At 38.5% G+C, this 24,802-nt stretch overlaps 1 protein-coding gene across 2 annotated transcripts in view; it reads right to left on the bottom strand.

Moving 5' to 3' along the window:
• Positions 1 to 24,802, bottom strand: part of SLC44A1 (solute carrier family 44 member 1) — a 68,402-nt gene that overhangs the window by 25,341 nt on the left and 18,259 nt on the right. For both annotated transcript variants that reach the window (XM_041486753.1, XM_041486751.1), the window contains exons 3-5: positions 24,564 to 24,706; positions 16,889 to 17,025; positions 3,087 to 3,180 (exon numbers count right to left, since the gene is read on the bottom strand). In XM_041486753.1, the coding sequence (XP_041342687.1) occupies positions 3,087 to 3,180; positions 16,889 to 17,025; positions 24,564 to 24,706 (374 nt within the window). The remainder of the gene's footprint in view (positions 1 to 3,086; positions 3,181 to 16,888; positions 17,026 to 24,563; positions 24,707 to 24,802) is intronic.

Below are 24,802 nucleotides of genomic sequence, written 5' to 3'. Positions count from 1 at the left end.
TTGCATCAGAGTTTATATTAGTCATCTAATATTCCTTAACCTAAAGCAATTTCACTACCTATTTTAAGTTACCTATTTTCATGTGCAGTAATTAATTGCTAAGTTTGTTTTAATTAATAAAAAATAAATAGGTTAGTGGTTTCTACAAGCTTTCTTGAGTAAATGGGATTCCTGAGAATCCACTTTTGAGATCTGCTTCTGCTCCAGTGGTTCTGTCTAAATGAGTAGGTGAGGTAAAGTGTCCCAATAAAAAACACAATAATAGATCTATTCTCTATGACCTGTGCTATTTTATATGAACTCTTGATTATATCTTGGTATATTACCTACTGAAAAGGAATTACAAATTTCTAAGAATAGCAACATGATGCTTAATCATAAACAAGAACGAATAAAGTTGAAGTCAGTAGATTATGGTCTCAGAAGCTGTACTTTTAAAGCATTATTCAAATGAAGTTAGGAGATCCATCTGATTACTCAAGTATTAGATTTCAAAGACGTTTTCCCCCTCACTACTACCCCTATGTATGTACAGGGGTAGTACAGCAACCTGTGCAAGGGGAGGAGGAGTCCAACTGGAATAACACTGCTAGCTGCTCTTTATAACCTCTACAGGGCAGTCCCTTGGCACAGCTCAGCACAGCTGATTTATAGATAAATGCTGCAGGGGACTGCACAGGTTTTCCTCCATGGTCCTCTACACATGCAGTCATGTTTACAGAGGCTGATCTAGGTGCGGTTTGGAAGAAACACATATTGCTAACTGCACTGCTAGACTCTACTGCTCTGTCAAAGCTGGACATAATATCTTGAAGACGGATAATGAGACTCCATTGACAGCCTCAGCAGAAGGCTGTGAAGAAGCCTGGTCATCAAACAGAAAACATCAAGCGACAATCTTCACATCCTATGCTACCTCCATCCTATGGAACTAATGGGAATCAGAGGGTTCATAACCCTTGACAGATTGCACTGGTTTCAGCTGGGGCAGGGTCTATTTCCTTCACAGTGGCTGGTGTGGAGTTTGTTTTGGATTTGTGTTGAACACAGGGCTGATAATGGAGAGATGTTTTTGTAATTGCTGAGCAGGGCTTACACAGAGCCAAGGCCTTTTCTGCTTTTTGCACTGCCATGCTGGCAAGGACATTGGGGGTGCATGGGAGGTTGGGAGGAGACAAAGCAAGGACAAGTGACCCAAACTGATCAAAGGGATATTCCTAATATGGCATCATGTGCTGGATATAAAAAGGGGGAAAGAAGAGGAAGAAGGGCACGTTTGAAGTGATAGTATTTGTCTTCCCAAATAACTGTTGCATGTGATGGGGCCCTGCTCTCCTGGGGATGGTTGAACACCTGCCTGCCCATGGGAAGTGATGAATTAATTCCTTGTTTTGCTTTGCTTGTGTGTGCAGCTTTCCTTCCCCTATTAAACCATCTACATATGAACCCACAAGCTTTTTACCTTCTGCCCTTCCAGTTCTCTCCCAGACCTGCTGGTGGGGAGGTGAGCAAGCGGCTGTGGGGGCCTGGGTTGATGGATGGGGTTAAACCATGACACAGATCAAATGTGACTGTTAGGTAAGTTCTTCCTGAATGCCTCAATCTACAACATGTTGGGTTTTCATTTGGTTGTCTCAATAGAATTACATTTCTCCTTCAAATTACACTTACTCAAATAAATTAACTATAAAAACCTGAAAACCACTAGTTTATAGATATAATGTTGGTCTTTTTTTGCCTTAGGGCATTAAGTTCAGACTTTTCAATCTCAAAAATGGTCAAACATATAATGTATTTTAGTAATACCATATCAAAAAGGGAAAATACTTCACCTACACAATAGTTTATTTAAAATAACATGAGGTAGTTTTTATGAGGAATTTACATAACATCATTAGAACTCTGATACATTGTTCTATCCTTCTGTTTTCTCACTAAGCTATATTCAGTGAGACTGAATGAAGTGAGAACACACTATGAGAAGTCAATATAATTCTGGCAAAAATTAGGATTAACAAGCCTTTTCAGTATGCAAGCTGGCATACTGAAATTTTCATTTGTTTTTGTATTACTGCAGTAACAGCTGGCTAGCTGCATGGAATATTAATCTATATTGGGAAAATTTTTAAAAAAGCTAACATTTCAGCTACCACTAATTGTCACTATAATACTAAAAAAAAAAAGTAGCTCAGTGGAGAAGCTACCACATATACAAGAAAGACTCAAAATCAGAGTTTGTAGAACAGACACAAATATAACATTTACAAAAAATGTAACAGAAAACTATGCATAAGAAAAGACTCTGCATAAGAAAAGACTACTGAGTATATTTGAGAAGCTAAATTTTGAGAAAACACAACATGGTTCTTCTTGAGTTAGTGCAATTACTGACAGAAGACTGTGTACAATAGCTAACAGATCACTTATTTTCTCAGCAATGCTCATCTCCACAGGTCCAAGCAGCACAGCTAGAAGAGTTTATGAAGCTATGAACTTTCCAATCCTATTTCACAAACAGCAGTGTAATGTAACACTTAAAAAATAAACCTCAAAATGATCTGTTAATAAAATACAGCCCTCTTTTTGGTATTGAACTATCCTTATACTAGTCATTTGCAGACTGAAAGATTAAAAAGTGAAGCAATTTGGATCTATCTGACTGGCTGAGGTAAGGTATAAGAAGTGAATGCTGCAGAGAGCTGTGCATCCCTACATAATTTTTCCTCCCAAAGATTAAAAATGTTCCATGATTGTCTCAGATCTGCATTGCTGATGGGCAGCTGGCTATAGATAGGGTGAAAGGCAGTAAAACAGCTGATGCTTAGAACAGTGTCAGTCACATGAGACAAGAGAATTTGAGGATATCAGCTCAATAGTTTCCGCAACATACACAGATAATTTGGGTTTTTCTTTGACTGTTATTTTCATTACCTTTTAGAAAATAGAATTTTAGAAATATCCACAATAATACACTAAAACATCTATCTGGTAAGAGTGAACATGTGTTGGTAATTTCTAAAAAACTGTCATAATCGAAACAAATCTCTGCTTCTTCCACCCCAAATCAGACAACATGATCATATTACCTCTCTGGAACAGGATATTTAGGACATAATTTGGCAGCCCTTGGGTCTGTTGTATATTCTGATGGCTGTAGTTCATAGCTACACAGAGTGGATCCTGTTGAAAAGTAAAAAAAAATATTGGTATAGAAAACAAATAAAAAACAAACACTAATATTCTTTGCAAAGAGCATTAAAACTGATACAGGTGCTAATTCTGCATCTCCTCATCTCCTCATGTCATTATCACAAAACTTTACTACAGTCCCTCCTGTAAGGTGGTAAATCAAGTCCAACACAGTTGTCAGTAGAATACAATGACGCTCTCCATCTAGCTTTAGGTTTTCCAAAGTTTGAGTATTTGAGTGGAAAAGAATAATTCACAATGTGGTATAAAAGAGGACACAAAATACCGTGAAGCACCCCCGCCCCTACTATTCCACCATGTTTTTCTTGATAATTTTTAATGTATGAACATTGCATGACACAACATTTATGACAGAAAGAGAATATTCTTGGGTTTGCAGGGTTTTTTTTTTTGTGTGTGTATTCAAAATATGACTGGTCTGTAGATTTCACGGACAGGAACAAAAAAAACCCCGAACTGAAAAAGTTAGAAAGTTGGCTGAGAAATAACAGCTCTGCATTATATATCCAAAGCTTCTAAAAAGCTGAACTCTCTCCATAAACAAATTCGTACAGCACAGTAAAGATCAAGTTGCCTACAACAAAATTCAAACATAAATGAAGTTTTCCTTAGTATCTGACACTTGCCAAATGGAAGTGCCTTACCTAGGAGAGATTTCTTTCAATTTATCTATAATGAAGACACAGAACATCTGACACAATGCTTCTAGGAAATTAGAAAGTTCCAAATCAGATTGGAGCCCTGGTATATCAGCAATTCCAGAGGTAAGGAAGACCCCAATGATATAAGCTGCCTATCCAAAGATGAATTTTCTTCCAAGCTTCTTTCCTAATAGACTGCTTACTTCCAAGTGAAAGGGCTTTTAGTGTCTTTTTCCCCTGTGCTATACACTAAGGACTTATCTTAATAAGGATTTATCTGAATCTTGATCATCAATATAACTATTCAATTCTTTCCATTATTAAAGTCCCTTCTTCAGGAATAGTTTGTAGAATAGAGTTCTGCAAGCTGGATCTGGATAATACATACACACTATTACCCAAAATAAACCAAGAATTTTGACAAACATCTTTATCTTGGCCTGCATTACACCGAACAGAACTATTATTTGTAGAATTTGTAGAATATTATTTGCAGAAATTTTATCTACCATTGCTACATTTCTACCTCTATGAAGAGGCCTCTTCTATTCACAGACTGAAAGAGCAGAGAGTCTTCTTAGCTGCTTCAGCTGCTCTCTATCTAATGCAGTCTCTGGAACACTATTAAAGCACCGCTTCTACAATGCAGTTTTTTGGAAACCAGTCCAAACCACCAAATGCACTATCGAAGAAAGACAGATCTCCTACAAAGAGAAGTTAGGAGGTGAAACATCCGAAATGCATTTTCAATTATACTGTCAATATGGATCCTTATGCCTCTGCTTGCTTATGTGGAAAACATGGCATGATATAAACATAAACAGATATTACAAAAAACATTCCTTAGATCTTAGTTGTAAATGAAGTATATAAAATGTATCTCAATCTACAGGTTTTTCTTAAAAACAGGAAGAAAAAGAGGATTGCAGATATTTACATTTATTTTGCTTTGAATATAGATCAAAAGATAAGTTATAAACATGGTTGATAGCCATGATCTTGACTACCTGAGCCAGCTGTGCCCAGGTAGTCAAGAAGGCCAATGGCATCCTGGCCTGTATCAGCAATAGTGTGGCCAGCAGGTCCAGGGCAGGGATTGCCCCTCTGTAGTTGGCACTGGTGAGGCCAGCCCTCCTATCCTGTGTCCAGGTCTGGATGCCTCCCTGCAGGAAAGACACTGAGGTGCTGGAATGTGTCCAGAGAAGGGCAATGGAGCTGGTGAAGGGTCTGGAGCAGGAGTCCTATGAGGAGTGGCTGAGGAAGCTGGGGTTGTTTAGCCTGGAGAAAAAAGACTCAGGGGTGACCGGATCACTCTCTACAACTCCCTGAAAGGAGGCTGTAGCCAGGTGGGGGCTGGCCTCTTTTCGCAAATAACAAGACACAGGGCAAGAGGAAATGGCATCAAGATGTGCCAGGAAAAGTTTAGATTGGGTATTAAGAGTAATTTTTTCACCAAAAGGTTCATCAAGCATTGGAACAGGCTGCCCAGGGAAGTAGTTGAGCCCCCATCCCTGGAAGTACTTAAAAGATGTGGAGACATGGAGCTTAGGTAAATGATTTAGTGGTGGACTTGATGATCTTAAGGGTGTTTTCCAGCCTTATGACTCTCTGGTTGTGATTCTATGGCAAGAATAAAATGCTCTATAGGAAGAAGAGGGATATGTGTTATGTGGACAAGTGTATATATATTCATAACACAGTGTTTGGAGCCAGCTTGGCCATTCTGCCAAGTGACCAGTGTGAACTACAGTTTAAGTATCTTAGGAGAAGGCCCCCACATCTAAAAAAGCCTAAGGGACAGGGCTGGTCTGTGGATGCCCATGCTCCCTTTGACTTCTAGCACTTCAAGCATGAGAGAAAAAGGACAGGATTTACTATGGGGAGGAAAGGAAACTCTTTGTACAAATGTGCATGTGAAGACCTGTTTGGATCCCAAGCGTAAATGAAGCAAAATCAAATGCCAAACCCTGATGTGCATACAGGTCACAAGCCATTCAAGTACGACCTGCAGGGTAACCCAATACACTCCTGGCTGTAGAGCAAACTGGAAACACCTTGACAGCTCCCTCTGGAAGCCAACAGTATATTCCCTAGTGCCATGCCTGACAACTCAGGCTGCCACTACTATGTCTTGCCTGGGAACTGCTTTTGAGCTACTCTGGATCTTTTTCCTTTAAATGCCTACCTCACAGCACACTTCTTTAGTCAAAGTCAAGCAGAAAAATATTTTCATGGACCTTGTCAAACAAAGGATATTAACTACCCTCCCTTTAAAGAAACTACCAGTCTCTCAGTTGAAATAACGCCCATAAGATTATTTGTCCTTTTGTCCCAAATTATTAGAAACTCTAACTATTTCCATAAATATTTATTTATTTATACTCTGAAAGCCTTCTGACTTCTCTAATACTGTGTAGGAGAGCTTTAGAGCTTAAATGTGTGCTTGAATTATGTCACTTTACACTTAAAACCGATTTCTTTACAAAAGAGTTTGCGTGCATCACTGAATAGAAGTTTGTATTTTCTAGGGTGAGAGAGAAGAATGAGAGAAGCATTGTCAAACCTTCCACTTTATATTAGTTACTCTGGGTTAGCGGAGATTAGCACAGCCAATCTTTTTGTTGCTGTTCAAGTTGGTAAGGCCAGAAAAAGTCGAAGGAAACATTTGAGTCATCTTGCTGAGATAATTAGATTACCAAAGACACTACTTTTAGCCCTAAATTAGTATCACTCAAATGTTTCAAAACCAGTATGAGCAGGATACCAAGAACAAACTAAAAGATCACTGATATAATACACCCTTTGTTTCCTACAACAATGCACATATTTCTTCTGGAGAAACCCTTAAGCAAATGACATTAAACTGTCCTACAAGGACTGGATTTCAAATCCCAACATGTTGTAACATTAAGAAAAATACTCCTAAACTATGCAGAGCATCAGTGTTTGGGCTATTGGTGAACACACAGTAGTGTGCCCAACCTCAACCTGTGTGCACACTTTGATCCCACAATTCTGTATTTGGTGGTTTCACACACAAAATTGTATCACGGAGCCATACAACCTCTTCTGCTCCATGGTTTCTTTTCAACAAATAGAATTGCTCCAGCCACTAGAATATATTGGAGCCATAACTGGAGCAAAGTACCTCAAAAGACAAACTTCCAACCTAGCTGTAGAAACTTCTTTTCTAAGTCTCCTTTCTGTTTTGCTTGGATTAATAAGGAGTAAAGAGCCATTATCTCTGGCACTCATAGAAAACAGCTATATTTTGCCCAAGTTTATATATAAAGATGGTGTAGAAAGCCAGGACTTTTACTTTAAAGATTCTTTCAAAATGAGAAGGCAAATTATTGAAGGTCTTGTGTGCTCAGAAGACACAATGCACAGAATACATAACACTGCTTTCCACAGAATGCAGTGAAAGTATTTTTATCTAACCAAAGGTGGATAGATAAAAATACTTTTAGAGACCAGAGCTCCAGTACAGCTTTCCTTCCTGTATTTGCTTTGCTGTAAACCAACAAACAAACCCCTGATAGAGCAGCATTACTATTCAAGAGTTTACTATTCAAGAGCTTCAGAAATGGCAAGATTCCTAAGTCATCCAATAAGAGGAGCAGTCCACAGAGGATACCAATGACATTTATATTCCCTGACTTATAGCAGTGGAAAGTACACAAGAGGTTTTGGATTCCATTCTGGGAGCTCAGCAGCGTCTACCCATCTATCAACACTTATTAACAGCAACTAAAACAAGGACTTCAAGATCTAGAAACATGGACTCATATTTAGAGTCAAGGACTTAAGCAGAAAAATACAAAACTGTGCAGAGATAACAGGGATAGCTCCAGTACCAGGAGCAGCACAGTCACCTTAGGAGTTCAGGAGTTGTGTTCTTTTAAGCTACAAAGAGCTCCAAGCAGCTCCACATACCCCTTCTCACCTACATGTGGCATAGCACAGCCTGAGAAACTACAAACCACAGTTTTGATAAAGTAATTTATATGAACTTCCATTCTGAGTCTGATATTGTGCATGTATTGTGACTTATGTGGCATGACACATGTGACATGTTTAATGATTTCTTTGCCTGTGTCTTTCACACTGGTGATGAGCCTAGAAGGTCTCAGTGTCCAGAGCTGGAGGATGATGGCTGGGAGAACGACAACCTCCCAGTTGACCCCAAATTTGTGTGGGATCTGCTGCTCCTGCTGGATCCTCATGTATCTATGTGGCTTCATGATGGCATTCATCCAAGAATACTCAAAGATGTTTGATGCCATTGAAAGGCCTCCCTCAATTATTTTTGAATAGTCTTGGATATCTGGGGAGTTCCCAGCTGACTGGAAGTTGGCTAAGATTGTCTCAGTGTTCAAAAAGGGCAAGAAGGATGACCCTGGAAACTACAGGCCTATCAGTCTCACTCCAGCAAAATGGAGAAGATTATTCTGGGAGCTCTGAAAAACACCTGAATGGCACCACAACCCTCGTCACATCCAGAACAGCTTCATGAGAGGAAAGTCCTGCATGTCCAATATGACCACATTCTAGGACAGGCTGGTTGATCAAGGGAAGCCAGTTGATGTGTTCTTTTTGAATTTCTGTAAAGCTTTTGACACTGTCTCTCACAGGACCCTTCTGGAGAAAATGTCCAGCCCACAGCTGGATAAACACATCATGTGGTGGGTGAGCAGCTGGCTCATGGGTTAGGCACAAAGGGCTACAGTGAATGGGGTGGCATCAGACTGATGTGACCTGTCACTAGTGGGGGGGGTTCCACTGGGCTCCATCCTTAGCTCTGTGCTCTTCAACATCTTGATGAATATCTTGGACACAAGACTCAACACCCAAAGTAAGCTTGCTGGTCATACAAAATTGGAAGGAGCCATTCACTCCCTCAAAGGCAGAGGCCTTGTAGAGACGAGTCAACAAATGACAGGGCTCGCAAATTGCCAACTGTATGAAGTTTAAGAAAGACAAGTACTGGATTCTGCACCCAGAAAGAGAAACCCTGGATGTATGGACAGACTGGGGAATGAGACCCTGGAGAACAGTGCTGCGGAAAGGGACCTGGGAGTCCTTGTCAAAGGCAAGTTGAACGTGAGTCAGCAGTGCCCTGGCAGCCAGAAGGGCCAGCTGTGTCCAGGGGTGCATCAGACACAGCATCACCAGCTGGGCAAGAGAGGGGATTGTCTCACTCTTCTCTGCACTGGGGCAGCCTCACCTTGAGCGCTGGGGGCAGTTTCGGGTGCCACAATATAAAAAAGATACTAAGTGCTGGAAGAGTGGCCAAAGGAGGGCAACTGAGATGATGACGGGACTTGAGGAGAAGCTGTGTGAGGAGTGGCTGAGGTCAATTGGTCGGTTCAGCCTGGAGGAAACTGAGAGAAGACTTCACCACAGTTTGCAACTTTCTTGTGAGGGGAAAAGGAGAGGCAGGGACTGATCTCTTCTCTGCAGTGACCAGTGACAAGACCTGAAAGAAGGGTCTGAAGCTGTGTCAGGGAAGGTTTAGGTTAGGTTCACCCAGAGGGTGACTGGGCACTGGAACAGGCTCCCCAGGGAAGTGGTAACAGCACAGCCTGACAGAGTTCAAGCAGTGTTTGGACAATAATGTCAAGTACATATGATTCTTGGGGTATCCTGTGCAGGGTGAGAAGGTGGACTTCATGGTCCCTCGTGGGTCTCCCCAACTCAGCATATTCTATCATGATTGGTAACTGACTTCTAAAAAGCCATATGATGAAGCAGAGCTTATAGTTTGAAAACTTAGTATCTTATTTCATTACCTCCTTTACAAGTAACATCCTATTAGTTCATTAAGTTCTCTGACACAGAAATAAAACTCACAGAGACAGAAATGTGCAGAAATGTTAGCAGCAACGAGTGTTAAAATCACAACTCCTCACCTCTGGACTTTCAGCCCAGTTCTACTCTTGAGTTCGGGTGTTTTATGACTGAGTTCACCAATTAAAACTTAGTTAACATTGTGAATATATGACTCACAGATGATTGTGCTTGACCAACCAATCCATGAGATAAAGGCTAGACTATGACATTGATGCTGACAGAGGTAGAGTTCAGGAAGGACAAGGCTCCCAGACTCTCACAAGGATAAATTCTTAACACTTTTCTACATTTCTCACCCCAGAACTTACCTAAAATCTATCTGTCAAACTCTATCATCTCTAAACTGTTAATCTGAAACATACCACCCATTCAAAGCTTCATGCAATGAGACATCTTGGTGCATTACCAATAATTGGATATTACTTTAGCATATTATGGACTAGCAACATAGCATAGAAAAGTGGTAGCTTAAAATACTGTCTCATGTATCTGGTTGCTGCAAATTCTAGAGCCAAAAACTCCAGAACTGGTAGGATGCCAACTACTACTTCCACAGAATTTACTATCCTTTACAGTATTTACTATCCTTTGCTGAGTTCTGTCCGTAAGAGAACAATGCTGGATGACCCCAGAAAAAGCATGCTTATAGCAAGCAATTATATGATCCTTCTCTTCATGGACTCCTGTCAAATTAAAAAAGGTCCAGATTGCCATGAAATAAACCACATCATGTTGACCAGACTTTCTTCATTCTTTAACTGCTAGACCTGACAATAGTAATTTTAACCAATATACAACTACAGGAAGTAATTCTACTCAGAACACAAGCACCAAGCACAGAAATTTAGGATTGTATAAATTTCCTATTTACCTGTTTTAGAACAAAAACACTCCAAGAGCAGACACATTTGATGCTTCATTTAGGAATGAAATAGCATTTAGTTATGCATATATTAACATCAGAGCTGGAAATGACTAGGAAAACAAGAACTCCACTTCTTAGCCAGAGATTTTAATGGGGTCTGAAGTATCAGATAAAGTGGGAACCCCAGAGGATTGCACAAACATACCTAAACACTGGTGCTATGCCTTTTGCAAATTGAGCAGGAATAGAGACAGAAGACCAAATAAGGATAGAGCTTAACCTTGAAATCTGAATTTCTGGGCCCTAGCAAAATAATGATGCCTTGAGATAAGCAAAAAGGCAAGGACAGACCACTCTGCAGTCAGGACCTCTCAGATGAATATGACAGAATTGTTCTCACAAAAGCAAAGCTCCATTCTCTTCATCTACCCACTGCTGCCTTTCAGAAGCATAGTGTGTGTTTTAAAGGAAGAAAAGTAAGGTTAATATGTATCTTTACTTCTAGTTGTTGCAGAGAGACATACCACCACTTCTTTAAAACAATGAGCATCAAAGGGCAGGAGAAATTACAGGTGCTTTTATAAATAAATATGGGACTGAAGTGAAAGTAAGCATTCTCCAATGCCTGCAAGAATATTCCAAGAAACATCCATCACAAAACCCCACTAGCTAGATTTTCAAAAGTCTCTAGAATTGAGGGCCACAAAGAGAGCTACTGTGATAGATATTAAAACATGCTGTTACAAATAAGAGTGTGGAAAAAAAGAAAATCCTAGATTCAGATTTTATGTATCTATACAAATACGTATTTTGAGTTGTAATTAAAAAAATAAGACAATACTCTTCACTTTCTCCTATGTACTGTTAATAAGAATTAACAGTACAGAGAGTTGAAAAATATTCATTTACCTATTCCTCCACTCATATTTCTTCCAGTGCTAAATAAAACCAGCTGCTCTGGAATCAAATTAAGAATCCATCTAGTCAAGTAGCAGATGTTTCTCCTACTGTATCTTTAGCTCTGTACAACTTGAAACTTGAGGATATTCTTCAGTGCTAACTAAATACCCACACAGAGTTCGTATTTTCTATTCTAAGAGAATTATTTTAAGAGTTTATCTTTTTTGTTTTCAAAATATCTTCATGGGAATTAACCCTAACTTGTGTGCAGAAAAATCTCTTTGATGCTCAGTGATTTCATTTTGATCTCTAGTTTCACATTACTTAGGTTATGAGATGAAGGAACAATAATTTTTCTACCTTCTCTAAGATATTCCTGCTTTTAATGACCTACTCTTCCTGACAGTTTTCTTTTACAGACAGAGGAAATCACTGGTCCTTTTATAATGATAATCCTTGTTTCCCTTCTCAGTGTGTTTGTGTGTTTGTATATACACACAGTAGGTGAATACATGCTGAGAATATACATATGTATGTTTGTGTACAAGTTTAAAAAAATTGTAAAGAAATTACTAGAACACAGCCTTTATGATATCAACATAGCAGGAGTTTACAAAAATGCAGTCCCTCTTCACAATTCATAAACATTACACTTTCAGACAATGCTGTGCCTCCAACTTAATCCTCTTGTGATCCTCAAGAGTTTCACAATCTCTTCCCCAAGTATCAATAACCACTTTAAATTAAAACACTACATGCATAACAACAGGTTCCTGCCCCTTCATTCTGGGGGCAGTCCTTTTGATTTGACATTTTATTCCACTGCAATTGATAGCAGCAGGTTTTTCCATATAATTCTAAATAATTCAGTAGTCACAACAAGATTTATAACCTCACTGTTTCTTCCCCTTTCCAAATGGTTTATTAATGTAATCAATAACACGACACAGCATTATTGGATGACTCCACATGCTGTCACTTTCTGTTGAGGAAACAATTTCATTCTAACTACAAGATACATTTCCAATACAACACAAACCTGATGGGCAGTTCAGGTAACAAGACATAGTACCAGTAGATGACTCTGTATCTTAAAACTCCTCATAATGTACTTTTACTCTAGTCAATAAAAAAATGACACCCCAGACCTGTGGTGCAGAATTGCTTTAAGCAAAAGGTATCTGTTACTAACACAGTACATTGTACTTCAGGAAAATCATGAGCAAAGGATTAAGATTTAAACAGCATACTTTCACTGAAAACAAAGGCGGGGCAACAAGAGCAGACAAAAAATGTCAGAAGCTCACAGTGACCCACGTAACAGCTATTTTTAAAGCAAGTGCCAACAGGAATTGCAAAGATGTCCTTTACTACACATGAATATGTCATTATCTTCAGACAAAAGAAAAATCCTTTTTGTTTCCCCTGTGGTTCCTTCTAATAGCTCAGAGATATCACCTGCTCTGACTTAGCAGACTGATTTCCTTTATTGATCTCTTTCAGGTCAGTCTCTATAGCAAACTTAATGAAGCATTCCCTCTGGCTCTGTGTCCACACAGACCTCTAGCCTGGTCTAGCTACAGAATTCTGATAACAGAGATGCCTGCCACAATGTTGTAAAATAAAAATTTCATTTTAGGTTCCTAAATATGCATCCAGTTATTTAAACAATGAATAGGAATAGTAGTTCCCACACTGAGTAGACACTATAGTTGTCACTGAAATAAACACAACAGAAATTACAGCCACCTGTCTAGTGTTTCTCTTTAATAATGACATTTCATTACTCATTTGGCACAGTCATAGATTAATTATATCTTCAAGGTTATTTCAAAATGCTTTAGCAAGTCCTTGAAAACATCACTGCAGTATTTCACAGACATTAAGTTTTGAAGCATCAATTTGGTTTCTGGGAAAAACAGCTTTCAGTCACACTACTCAAAATACATAATTTTTTAAGGGTGAAGAGCGACGAAAACATTGAACCACAAGTCCTCTGTGCCTGAGGTGTTCTACTGGGTGAGAAAATCCTGGGGAGAGCAACAGCAGTCAGTTCACTACATATAACATTCTCAGTTGCGTCCAACCATTAGCTCTACAAGTTCAAGTACTAGCATGGCTGTTTGAGAACAGTATTGCAACATTTCTCAGGTAACACTGCACCTTCCTGTGCCACTTTCAGGAGTTGCTCCAGAATATTTCTGTATTTTACAGCTTGTATCTCTGTACAAGTCAAAGATCTGAGTGGTCAAGTGCTCAGCTTTCTCTTTCCCTCTTTCCTCCTCTTGTAAAAGGTCTCAGCTGGTTCCAGTTTTCTGGGTGTCAATTATTGTGAAAAGATTAAAGGTACATGCTTTCTTGTTTTCTTAAAATCAGCTTGGCTTTGCAAGGGATGGGCTTCTTCTCTTTCTTGAGGGGAAGGTACTGCAAATGCAGGACCTGACTGTGAGAGGGTAAGTAAGATAGGGGTGGGTGTGAAGTTATTGCCCTGAAATGGTGCTGTGTTATTCACAAAATCAGCTCCAAATTACAGCAGAAGAGTAAAGGCATCATTACTGATTCAGAAAGCTAAAAGGCTGCTTTATCATGAAATGGTCTTCTTGCCTCAAGCAAGCATTTTTCCCGCCCCAAATGCTTATTTATAATCTCACTCACAGAACTGCACAATAAACATGAGCTCCGCCATATGTGTTCTGAATCTTTGGGATTGGCAGTTCTGTCCTTTTGTGTTGAGGCAATCACGTGCATTCCTCACTTTAGTAAAAATATAAATGCTAAGCTAGCTGCAAATTCATATGTGGTATTGATAAAATCACTAGTCAATACAAAGATGTTTTAATATGTTTTACATGTTACATCTCTTGATAAAGACGTTTAGATGAAAAACCACATTTATTTGAACTTACCACACCACCTCTTGATGGGCAAGTGAGGCACAACAGGTGGTTTCTCTGGGCTGAGGAAGCATGCTTAAGCCATAATTCCTTTAAGAATTTCAAGGTGTATGGACAAGTAAGGTGATTTCAGGGATGGCATTTGGGCCAGGTGAACCAGCTCTGATTCAACTCATGGCCAATTCTACAAAAGTACATGCCACAATCTACACAGTCTGTCTCCAGACAACAGCTATTTTCAAGATGCAGAAAGGATTAAAGCTTTCAGAAAGGCTCAACAGAGCAAAACTAAGAACTGACTGCATTCTTTACCTAGACATTTAAAACATTATGAGATTTTTTTTTTTCAAATGCTAGAAATTGTGAGCCTGAGGAAATTCAGTATCAATTATCACAAAACCAAACAAATTTGCCCTCCTTCTTCAGAACTTGACAGCTGAACTCTATTTTCTAACTGTACCTCATCACAAATAGAAATTGAAATTAAGTTCTTTGCAGTCATGTTCAAGGTCCTCAGATTTCATTATTACTATTACTATTTTTACAGTGGAGTCCATGGTCACTTAAAACAGACTGCCAAACCTAATCCTAGTGTTAATGAATTTAAATCCACTATCATAGTTACAAAGTGGATCTCAGAAAAATTATTCTGCTTACCGAGCATTACAGTTTCAGTACTAATAAACTGTCCTTACTCTGCTAAAAGGCTGAATCACACTTGAACTTTATTACTATATAAATGCAACTGTTAAAATAATCAACAACTTAGCTGTTCATTTGCTGCAAAACTTCATTTTTTGTACCTCATAGGTTGGTGAAAATTTAAGCAGAAATATAACCATGAGGATAACAATATTTCTCTGAATGGTGCAACTTCAGTCATGCACAGACTTCCTCTATAAAAGGAAGTTTAGTCTATAAAAGCTCAGTTTAGTCTAATACCTGTCTTTGACAAGTGAAATATATAATGAAAATTAGGAATTGAACTCATTAGTGATTTTGTTCTGCTCCAGCACCAGTTTTCATACTTTTGATCAGACTCCTGGTAACTTAAAAAATTGCCTGTCATATTAATTTTTTTTAAATTATCTTTAGGTTTTAAAATCTAAAACCCTAAGGAAAATAGAATTAGAAAAAGACTCATGAGGAGAAGACATAGCATAGCATATTTCAGGAGGAGTGGTTTTTGTTGTACTTTAGAAGATACTTATACTGAACACATATCAGGCACAATTAATAAGAGATTTGACTTATAGAAACAATGTTGGTGATAAAGAAAGACACTGAAATTGAAAGCTGAATTCCATTGCTTCAAGAGGTAGTTAAATTCCACCACAAAGGACCTTCACATCATACCAACAGAGAACTGGCCTGCATTAGTTAAGAAAAACACAGCATGCTCAGAGAAGGAGTAAAGAATTCAAGTGTAGATATTGTCAATTACAAGTGAAAATAGTCAATGGTGCACAGATCACACAAGGAAGCTGTTTGTGCAGCTCTGCAAAAGCTGTGATGCCTTACAGTAGTTCAGCTTCCTGATTCAGCTGTCAGACACCCAGGCATGCAGGTACAGTGCAGTGGGAGACCAAGGGCACAAACAGTGCCCCAGGGCCATTTCAACTCACTCTGCTTTCAAACAAGAGTACTCACATAACCTGTGCTACTACAAAAATAAACATTTCAGTTTCTTTTATGAAAAGCAAGCAGTTCCACTGCTTTGAACTGGGTCATCCAGACTGTCTCATTTTTAGTCAAGTACCTTGCAAAGAATTATTACTGCATCATTTTAAAAGATATCTTTAGCACTGTTCCCACAAATTAGGAAAATGTTCCTACTTGAATAGATAAAAACTGCTAAGATGTCCTCAAATTTTATATCTTTATTTTGTATGCCCAAAGGTTGGTTACTTCTCATGCATTTTATTCCATTGACTGCTAAAATAGGAACTGAGCTAGTAATGTCAGTATTACTACCATGGAGAAAAAGTACAGATCTTAAGGAAGAAAAGGTATAATATTTCCTTTGTTAATGCAATTCATTTCCTTTACACTATGTTTTTAAAGAAAAGCATAAGAAAACTAAACAAAAACAAACAAAAAAAGAACAGCACTTTAGCACTGAATAAAAGCAGGAGTATTTTCACACACACAGCCATACTCCATGTCACAAGTGCCATTAAACAGCAGCACGGCTCTCAGTAACCCACTGTACATGAGGACATATAAACAGCACTACTGTTAAGCAGCGATGTCAGAATATTCCCTTAGAAGCTGAAAACATATATAGTCAGACATTCCCTCAAATGCTTGTTACACTTTGTACTCCTATTTTAAAAACAAGCTTTCCAAACTGCCCAAGACACTAACAGACTATAAAATACAGTAATGCTTTAGTTTAATGAAAAGAGCACATTATTTGTATTCATATTTCTTATTACATATTTCATTTTTAGCTCAGCTAATGCATGAGGTTTTTTTCAGATCCTGTGAAAATATGAACAAAAACAAACCTATTTTTTTCATACCATTAGTTTCTGCAAATTTCTGTATATCAGCCAGAGTTTTCAGTTCTTTCCTTGGGCAAGCTGATACACACAAGGCAATAGACTTAATCTTCTGATGTACTAGATCAATGTTGCATGGATCCAAGAAGAATACATACCTATGGAAGGAAAAAAGGTAAATTATTTCTATTTTAATTAACAATTACACTGAACAAAATTTCAAACTAATGGGATTCAGTCAAGACTGAGTGATTCAGTGTATCCAGAAACATACGAAATTTGATATTATTGCAACTGTGTGGATCAAAAGAATTTATGTACTCAACAAATGCACAACGAATGTATTGATATTTATATACCTCTGGATCACACAAAAAGGATGTTTAACTCTACCTGATTCAAGTCCATTCAAATGGTGCTACTCATAAAAACAGCAGTAGGTCTACCATGCCTCTTCACAGATATGAGTCCAAACATTCATAAACCTCTACTCCAACCTTAAATTTGACTTAGAGAATTCAAATTCTTTTCCAAAAAGAGCCAACAAACCATATAAAGTCACTCTTATTCTGCAAAAATAAAAGGTCCATGGCTATATTAACGACTACACATAATACCAGTAATTAAGAGCAGCTTTTTAGTATAGATTGATTTTCCATGTCATGACTGAATTGATTACTTTGGTATTTACTTGGAAATAAACTGTCTTGAGATATTTTAAGTAGAATTATCTTATGTTTAAGTGCAGTATTTTAAGGATATTTTACTTGCTACCTTTTAACAATGAATGCCATTTAAAAATCCAATGCATGAAATACATATTATAGATTCTTAACTAACATCTCCTGGCTGTAATGTTTGTTTGATGACAAACATTAACCCTACAGAATTCCCACTGATGGTATAATAGAGATGTTTTTATCTTTGAAAGTTGAACAATTCTTAAATTCCTACAATTCTGGTGATGTACTATGCAATGAAATATTCTCTTCATATTATCTAACATCATATGAAAACACCCAAAATCTGCCATATAAAATGCCATTACTATTTTTATAGTCCTCATGATGGGAATTCATTCTGTAACCAGTAAAAATCCCTTTTGCTCCTAGAAAGCATTTAGGTCCTCCCTGAACACCTTCAGTCTATATGCTGATTGCTATCTACTGGTCTATTACCCAGTGTCAGTGTACAAGAATGATTACTATGTAGTACAATCTTCCTTAAATGTCCATCAAAACCCATGTTGTCTAAATCAACTGTAACATGGTAATAGATTACTTGCATTCTTAAACCATGCCTTTTTTGTCAACATCTCAGTGAAATCATCCACCCCTATTTCTTTTTTACTTATTACACATTACACATCTTGGGACTTCATAGACAGACCACTGAAGTCTGAGAAACAAGTGTAAACATGAAAATTCTGTCATGCAAACACAGTAAAAGTAACTGCATGCAAGCAATAAGCCACAGTTTTCCATTAATTTCAAAGAAAATACTCTTGAGTTGATACCAGGACATACAATAGCTATTTTAAATGAAGTTCCTCCAGTTGTTATCCCATATAATAAGGGTACGTGGCAGGAGAGTGTCTACTTCTTTGAGGGTATTTGGTCAAAGGAGCTACAAAGCAGAACCTACAGAGTCAAACTTGACTTATATGCCAAGGGAGGCTAGGATGGGAACAAGTCTGGTCAGTCTCACTAATTGGTAAAGATATGTGGATTATGAAAATGGTGATTTTTCAGTAAGACTATCTGGCTAAGGACTTTGCCAAATTGAGAAAAGGAAAATGAGGGAGACAGAAAACTTGTCCACTTAATAAAAGCAATAATCAGAAAGAAACCCAGTCAATGACAAGAATTGATGGGCTATCAAGAAACTGCAGACAGGAACTTTGTGATTGATAGGGATGAAAACTCATAAGTGCAAAATGTAGGAAGGGTCAGTGGGACCCTGCTAGCAGCTGAGGGAACACGCAGGGACAGGGTAGCACACAGGAGTGTAAAAGGGAACAGTTACATGCAAGTTGATGTTGGTCAGTGCACCATCTAACCTCAGCACCTGATCACTGCAGTCTATCTTGCCCTATTACTAAATCTTTTAACACTCTCTCTGCATAATTCTAGTCTCTATTCCACGTGCATGGATGCTGCAACAGCTGCAGGGATTAAGCGACAGCTACTGGGGGGACTGACATGGGCATGAGAGATTTGGTGCCAGCAGCTGGAATCAGACCAGTGGTTTAGGTACCACAAGACTGTGGTTTTAGCTACTTAAGTGAGTGGGGTCTTAGTGCCAGTGGGAGGGAGGAGCCTTGGCAATGAGCTGCTGGGGTGGGAACAATGTGTGCTCACAAAAAATAGCAGCTAGAGAGGTGATAGTCTCAGCCTAGGTGGTCACTGCCCTTGTGGTGCTGGCTGTTGATGGGGCTGAGCACCTCTTCTCCAGAATGATCTATACAAATTATGGAATAATAGAAAATCCTGAGTTGGAAGGGACTCACAAGGACCACTGAGTCTAGCTTCTGGTATAACTTACTAGCGAACTCCAAGCCATATGAGATGGTGAGTAGGGAGCTCTAGGTGAGAAGGGTTGGGTGGGCAGAGGGTCTGTGGGGTTATTTGGGGGAAACTGTGAGTCTGGGGTGCTTGTGGAATGAGCGCGTGAGTGTTTGGTACTTAAACCAAACTGGATCAGCTGCTGAGAAGGGGGAACCCATAAGGTGGATAAGGTGCTCTGCTAGTACTTGGAGAATCTGAAAAGGTGTGTAAGCTTGTGAACCTGGAAAGTGCTACGTGTGTGCCTAGTGACCTTCTTGCCACTGTCAGCCCTCCTTCTTCTGTCACTGTGAGAAGGAAGAGACATGGTTGGCTGTGCGTGTGAATACCACTGTTGAAGGCAGCGTCTTCTCACTGCCAGTCTGTGTAACCAGCTATGTCAATGTCCCATATGTTACTGTCCATCCACATCCTTCAGCCTCCCACCTTAGGCAAAGACCCTGGACTCTGGGAGCTGTAGAACTGGACTCCAGTTCCTGGACAAGAGGGTCCTCTGAATTTCCCTAAGGAAATCAAATCAGCAGTGTCACTATTAGCAAGCTAGAACTCATCCCAGTTCTACCGTGATTTCAATTCAAGGGTCAAGCTATCATTTTAATCACCAGAATATTTTGTAAAATAAATCCTACAATTCTAACTCTAACTTGGAAGTTTAGAAACACGATGCAATTACAGCATCCTGTACAGTTTTGACAGAAGTATGGGCATAGCCTTAAACAGCACATGTAATTCAAACACTGCATTGTATGGTGCACAGAAAAGAGCTGCACAGAAAACTCCAGGCTATGAAATCTGTAGTCTTGGAAGACACAAGTAAGATAAGTAAGATTAGTTTTTACTTCATCACAGCTAAAACAAGAACCAAAATTCAAGAAACCAGCATTACAGAAGAAAAGTTAATTTTTTGTTGTTGTTGTTTATAAAGCTTATGTGTAGAAGATAAATGATGTTACTGCAGAAAATTTCATACTGTGTCACCACAGGACAGGTTTTGTTTCTCTCTAGAAGAATGTCATTACATGCTTTGTGCTGCAATTTCAGTTATTTACAAACAGCAATAGACTACTTTTCTAATAAGGAATTAACATATCAGCAATACAAAGATGGACGTAAACAAAGTAATCATAATGCTTCCACACTGCAAATGAAAATGTTTACTATTTGAAAATCAATATAGTAGACTTACAACATATGCATGTTTATGCATCTTTATGAAGTATCAGCCCCGTAGAGAAGGACTTGGAGGTAGGAGGTGCATGAAAAATTGGACATGACCTGGCAATGTACACCTGCAGCCTAGAAAACCAACTGTATTCAGGACTCATAAAAAGAAGCATGACTAGCAAGGCAAGTCTTACTCTGCCCTCAGCGGGGGTCCCTCAGCTGCACCAAGCTCTGGGATGCCCAGAAGAAAGTACAGGAAAGACATGAACAGTGCAGAGGAAACCCATGAAAATTATGACAGGGCTGGAGCATAAGAAGATGTGCTAGGAGTGTTGGGGCTGTTCATCCGGGAGAAGAGAAGGCTGTGGAGACAACTTTTGGCAGCTTTCCAGTACTTATAGGGGGCTTCTCTAAAAGACAAAGTGACTTTTCACACAGGCAAATAGTGAAAGGACAAGGGGAAATGGCTTTAAGGCAAAACAAGGCAGAATTAGAATGATAGAATCATTTTTGTTGAAAAAGACCCTTCACATCATCTGCTCTAATACTAAATGCACTGCCAAGTTCACCACTAAACGATGTCCCTAAGCACCAAATCTACACATCTTCTAAATACCTCCAGGAATGGCAACTTAACCACTTCCCCGGGCTTGATAACCTTTTTGGCAAAAAAATTTTGTCATAATGTCCAATCTAAACCTCCCTTGCACAGTGTGAGACCATTTCCTCTCATCCTGTCACTTGTTACCTGGGAGGGGAGATTGATTCCTCCATCCTTTCAGGTAGCTCTCAAGCAATAAGGTGAAACAGAGAGCTTGTAATCTGAACATTAATAACACTTAGACAAAGCAAGCACCTTAAATATTACCTAAAAATTAATGACTAGAGTGTACAGCCCATGGGGCATGTTATAGGAGCTGTAATGACCATACTGCAACATGGAGTACAGAACCATGCAAAACCCCCCAAAAAAAAACAGCCTAAGAGGGTATGAAGATGACCACATGGCAACCACTTGGTAACACAACAGCAAACCAATGAAAAGCAAGACCACTCCAGGCCCTAATAGTGCTCATATTAATAATTCCCCAGGTATCTCTTTGTTCAGACTCTCTTTTTTCAAGGCTCAATAGACTGAGCTACAGATATCACAACTGATCTGTGCCATTTAATGGAAATAAGAGTTCAGTGTCAAAATTTTCTTCATCAGTAGGGCATATTCTTAAATCTCAAAATTGTCAAATTTCTCACTATCCTCAAATTCTCTGTGTACATGCTGCAAACTATCCTGAAACCTGGGTTTTCCCATTACTTAAAGTTCAAGCATTGCCTGGGGTCAAAGGCATGTGCTCAGGCAGAATGCCACCCTAACTATTCTCCATAGCATCATATACACATCTCCTAGTACTTAAGTAGACAGCACAAACTGAATTCTGTCCAAATAACAACATACTGGTGATCAAAAACCAGACTGAGCTTGCATTTCAGAGACTTGCATTTGGCTACTGTGATTATCATTTATTTACAAATAAAAGGTCATTTTTAACCCTTTATAACTACCAGAACTTGTAAAGCAAGGAGCTTACTTGAAGCAAATAGGTTTAATTAGAATTCACTGCCAGATCTAGAGTATTGCCTTATATCTGACTATAGAAAACAGTCTATTAAAGTGTGTTCTGGTTACTTTATAAAAATAAAAGGATGACTGATCCACTCTTTGTTCATGAGACCAGGTTGTAAAATCCTCCTTTCCAATACGTCATCTCACTGGTTTCAGCATATCTGATGTAGTACACAGAGCAAATCACATCCCTGTGAGAACTCTGCTCTTTACCCTTATCACCCAGATTTCTGTATCCACACAGACCACATCAATTTCACTTCCACTCGACAGTGCCTATGGGTTGCTGTCATATACAAGGAAGAAAATTTTACTTTTACAGATGATTTAGCTTTTCAGCCCTTGGACTAGGAAATGAAAATGGAATTACCCTGCAAGCAAAATGAAATGAGAATAACTTCATGTTTCCAGAGCCCCATTTGTGGAGCTTTAAAGTCTTTTCTTTCTCAACACAAACTGAAATGTACAGGCAGGCAGAAGAGTTTATTTTTACCGTCTGTCTACAAAGTGCTCCTATAAAAATAGCATTAAATACTCCCATGAACTCCACCTCAGACACCATAGGAACTCCATCTGCTAGAGGCAGATGCAAAGCAGATAGCTTTTTTAATTTGCTTGGCAATTTTTCAGAAGAAGCTATGAGGTGTGAGAGAAGGAAGAATCACTCACTTATATAAGAACCAATTGCTTCCAAAACTAGATACCTTGGACTATACCAGGCACTTCATGTGAGCAGTTAAAGAATAATCTGCCTTAGAGGATTTTCTCTTAACCAAATAGAGATGATTATAACTCATATGTGTGTATCTATTAATTTGCTTAGATCATGCCTCAAGCCATAACATCTTTGTTAGAAAAGCATAATTCTTTTGAACCTCATTAAGATGTCTTGACAAACAACAGGCTCTGTCAATTATCTGTTTTTAAAACAGTCTCTCTTTTTATCTGCTGTCTTTTGAGCCTGCATTTACAAGAGGAATTCACTTAGTGGTAGATGTTTCCCCACATGATGGTCTGATTTATGTCACATACAGAAGACTATCACAATATAAATTATTACATTTCAATAAGGTTTCTGAATGTCTCTACCTTCACATGGACTCAGACACCATTTCCTTCTAACGGTAAACTTAAAATTATGATTTTAAAATTTGCATTTTTTCTCAGAACACTACAATCACAATTTTGTACACATGGGTTTAGAAAGTGCTAAAATGTTTCTGTAAAAAGTAGGAAAATTCTGCTGCATAAACTTTAAGCCTTTCATCCTTCTTGAAAGATCAGATTAGATTAAGAAATTATTTTTCTGACAAAAGATATCAGTAAAAAGTTTCAGATATTTTATTTATCTCAAATCTTTCTCGTAACCACCCATTATTTATCTACATTAAATCATAAATGAGATACTTGGAAGGCTTTAGAATAGCAACTCAAAATAAGTAGATCTCAGGAATACATGCTTCCAGAACAACTTATAAAAATCTTCAATTTTCTGTTAGTCTGAAAGTGTGAAGCAAAAGGCTATCAGACTCAAAAATTAGTAATTTTTTAGCTCCTTGAAGTAATTGACAATGAAAAAACCACTTTTCTTTTGGTAAGTTAATATCTTACTGTACTAGGCTAAACAGTTTACCTCCTTAAGTCTCCCAAGTTGTACAAAAGGACTCTGAGCTTGTCCTACTGACAAGACAGACCTCAACAGACATTCACAGGTATTCAACCTGTCAATGCAGAATTCTTGCCATTGCCCCAGTACTATTATTGCAGTGTGATGTCTTCCTGGACAAGAGATAGGAAGTACCTGAACTTTGAGCATGAGTTTTAACAGGACACTGCTTAATCAAAGCCGTGCGCACCTCTAAAGTTTTGTGCATTTTCTCCACAAGTCACATACATACATTATGCCTACAGTTTAAAATTTGAAGTCTTATTCTAATGTGCCAGATATATCCCATCTCCCCTTACATCTAGTGGCAGAAACTGAGCATACAACATCAAAAACAAACACTGTTATCAAGGCCTGCTCCTAAATCTGAGAATACTTGTCACACCTAAAAAAAATGAGACTTTTCATCAGCCTAGTACAATATCCTACATGAAATGGATACTGAGAAAAAGTAATTTCTCAATGTCTTAGTTGTATTCATATTGCATATCTGCCAGCATATGGTCTAATGTTGCTAGTTGTTACAAAAGATTGCTGTTCTCTAAGTGAGAAAAGTGTCAAAGGACAAGTAGGAATGAGTTAACATATCCCTTGTCCCACCTTATTTAAAACCACTTTCAAAGAAAGAAAGGTTTTGCCTTTCCTGGTTTAGAGAATACAAAAATTGTATCACATACTTACTTCTTGTGTGTGAGGTCCAGACCACTGTTGACTATTCCCTCCACCTTTACATTTTTCTGTCCACAAATATTTCCGTAACTATCATATCCCGAAAGCAGTCTTGCAGCTGCTCCAGTAGCTATTGAAAAGCCACAGATAAAACCCTGGAAGAATACAAAAACCCCACAGTTTAGCAATACTCTGTTTGAAAGATAGGAAAAGTCAGTTTTATGAATATATTTCCAAGCAGAGGCTGTCTA

This window comes from Pyrgilauda ruficollis, unplaced genomic scaffold (genome assembly GCF_017590135.1).
Source record: "Pyrgilauda ruficollis isolate IOZ18807 unplaced genomic scaffold, ASM1759013v1 scaffold78, whole genome shotgun sequence".
NCBI classification, from domain to species: domain Eukaryota; kingdom Metazoa; phylum Chordata; class Aves; order Passeriformes; family Passeridae; genus Pyrgilauda; species Pyrgilauda ruficollis.
This window is presented reverse-complemented; position numbering and strand designations above follow the sequence as displayed.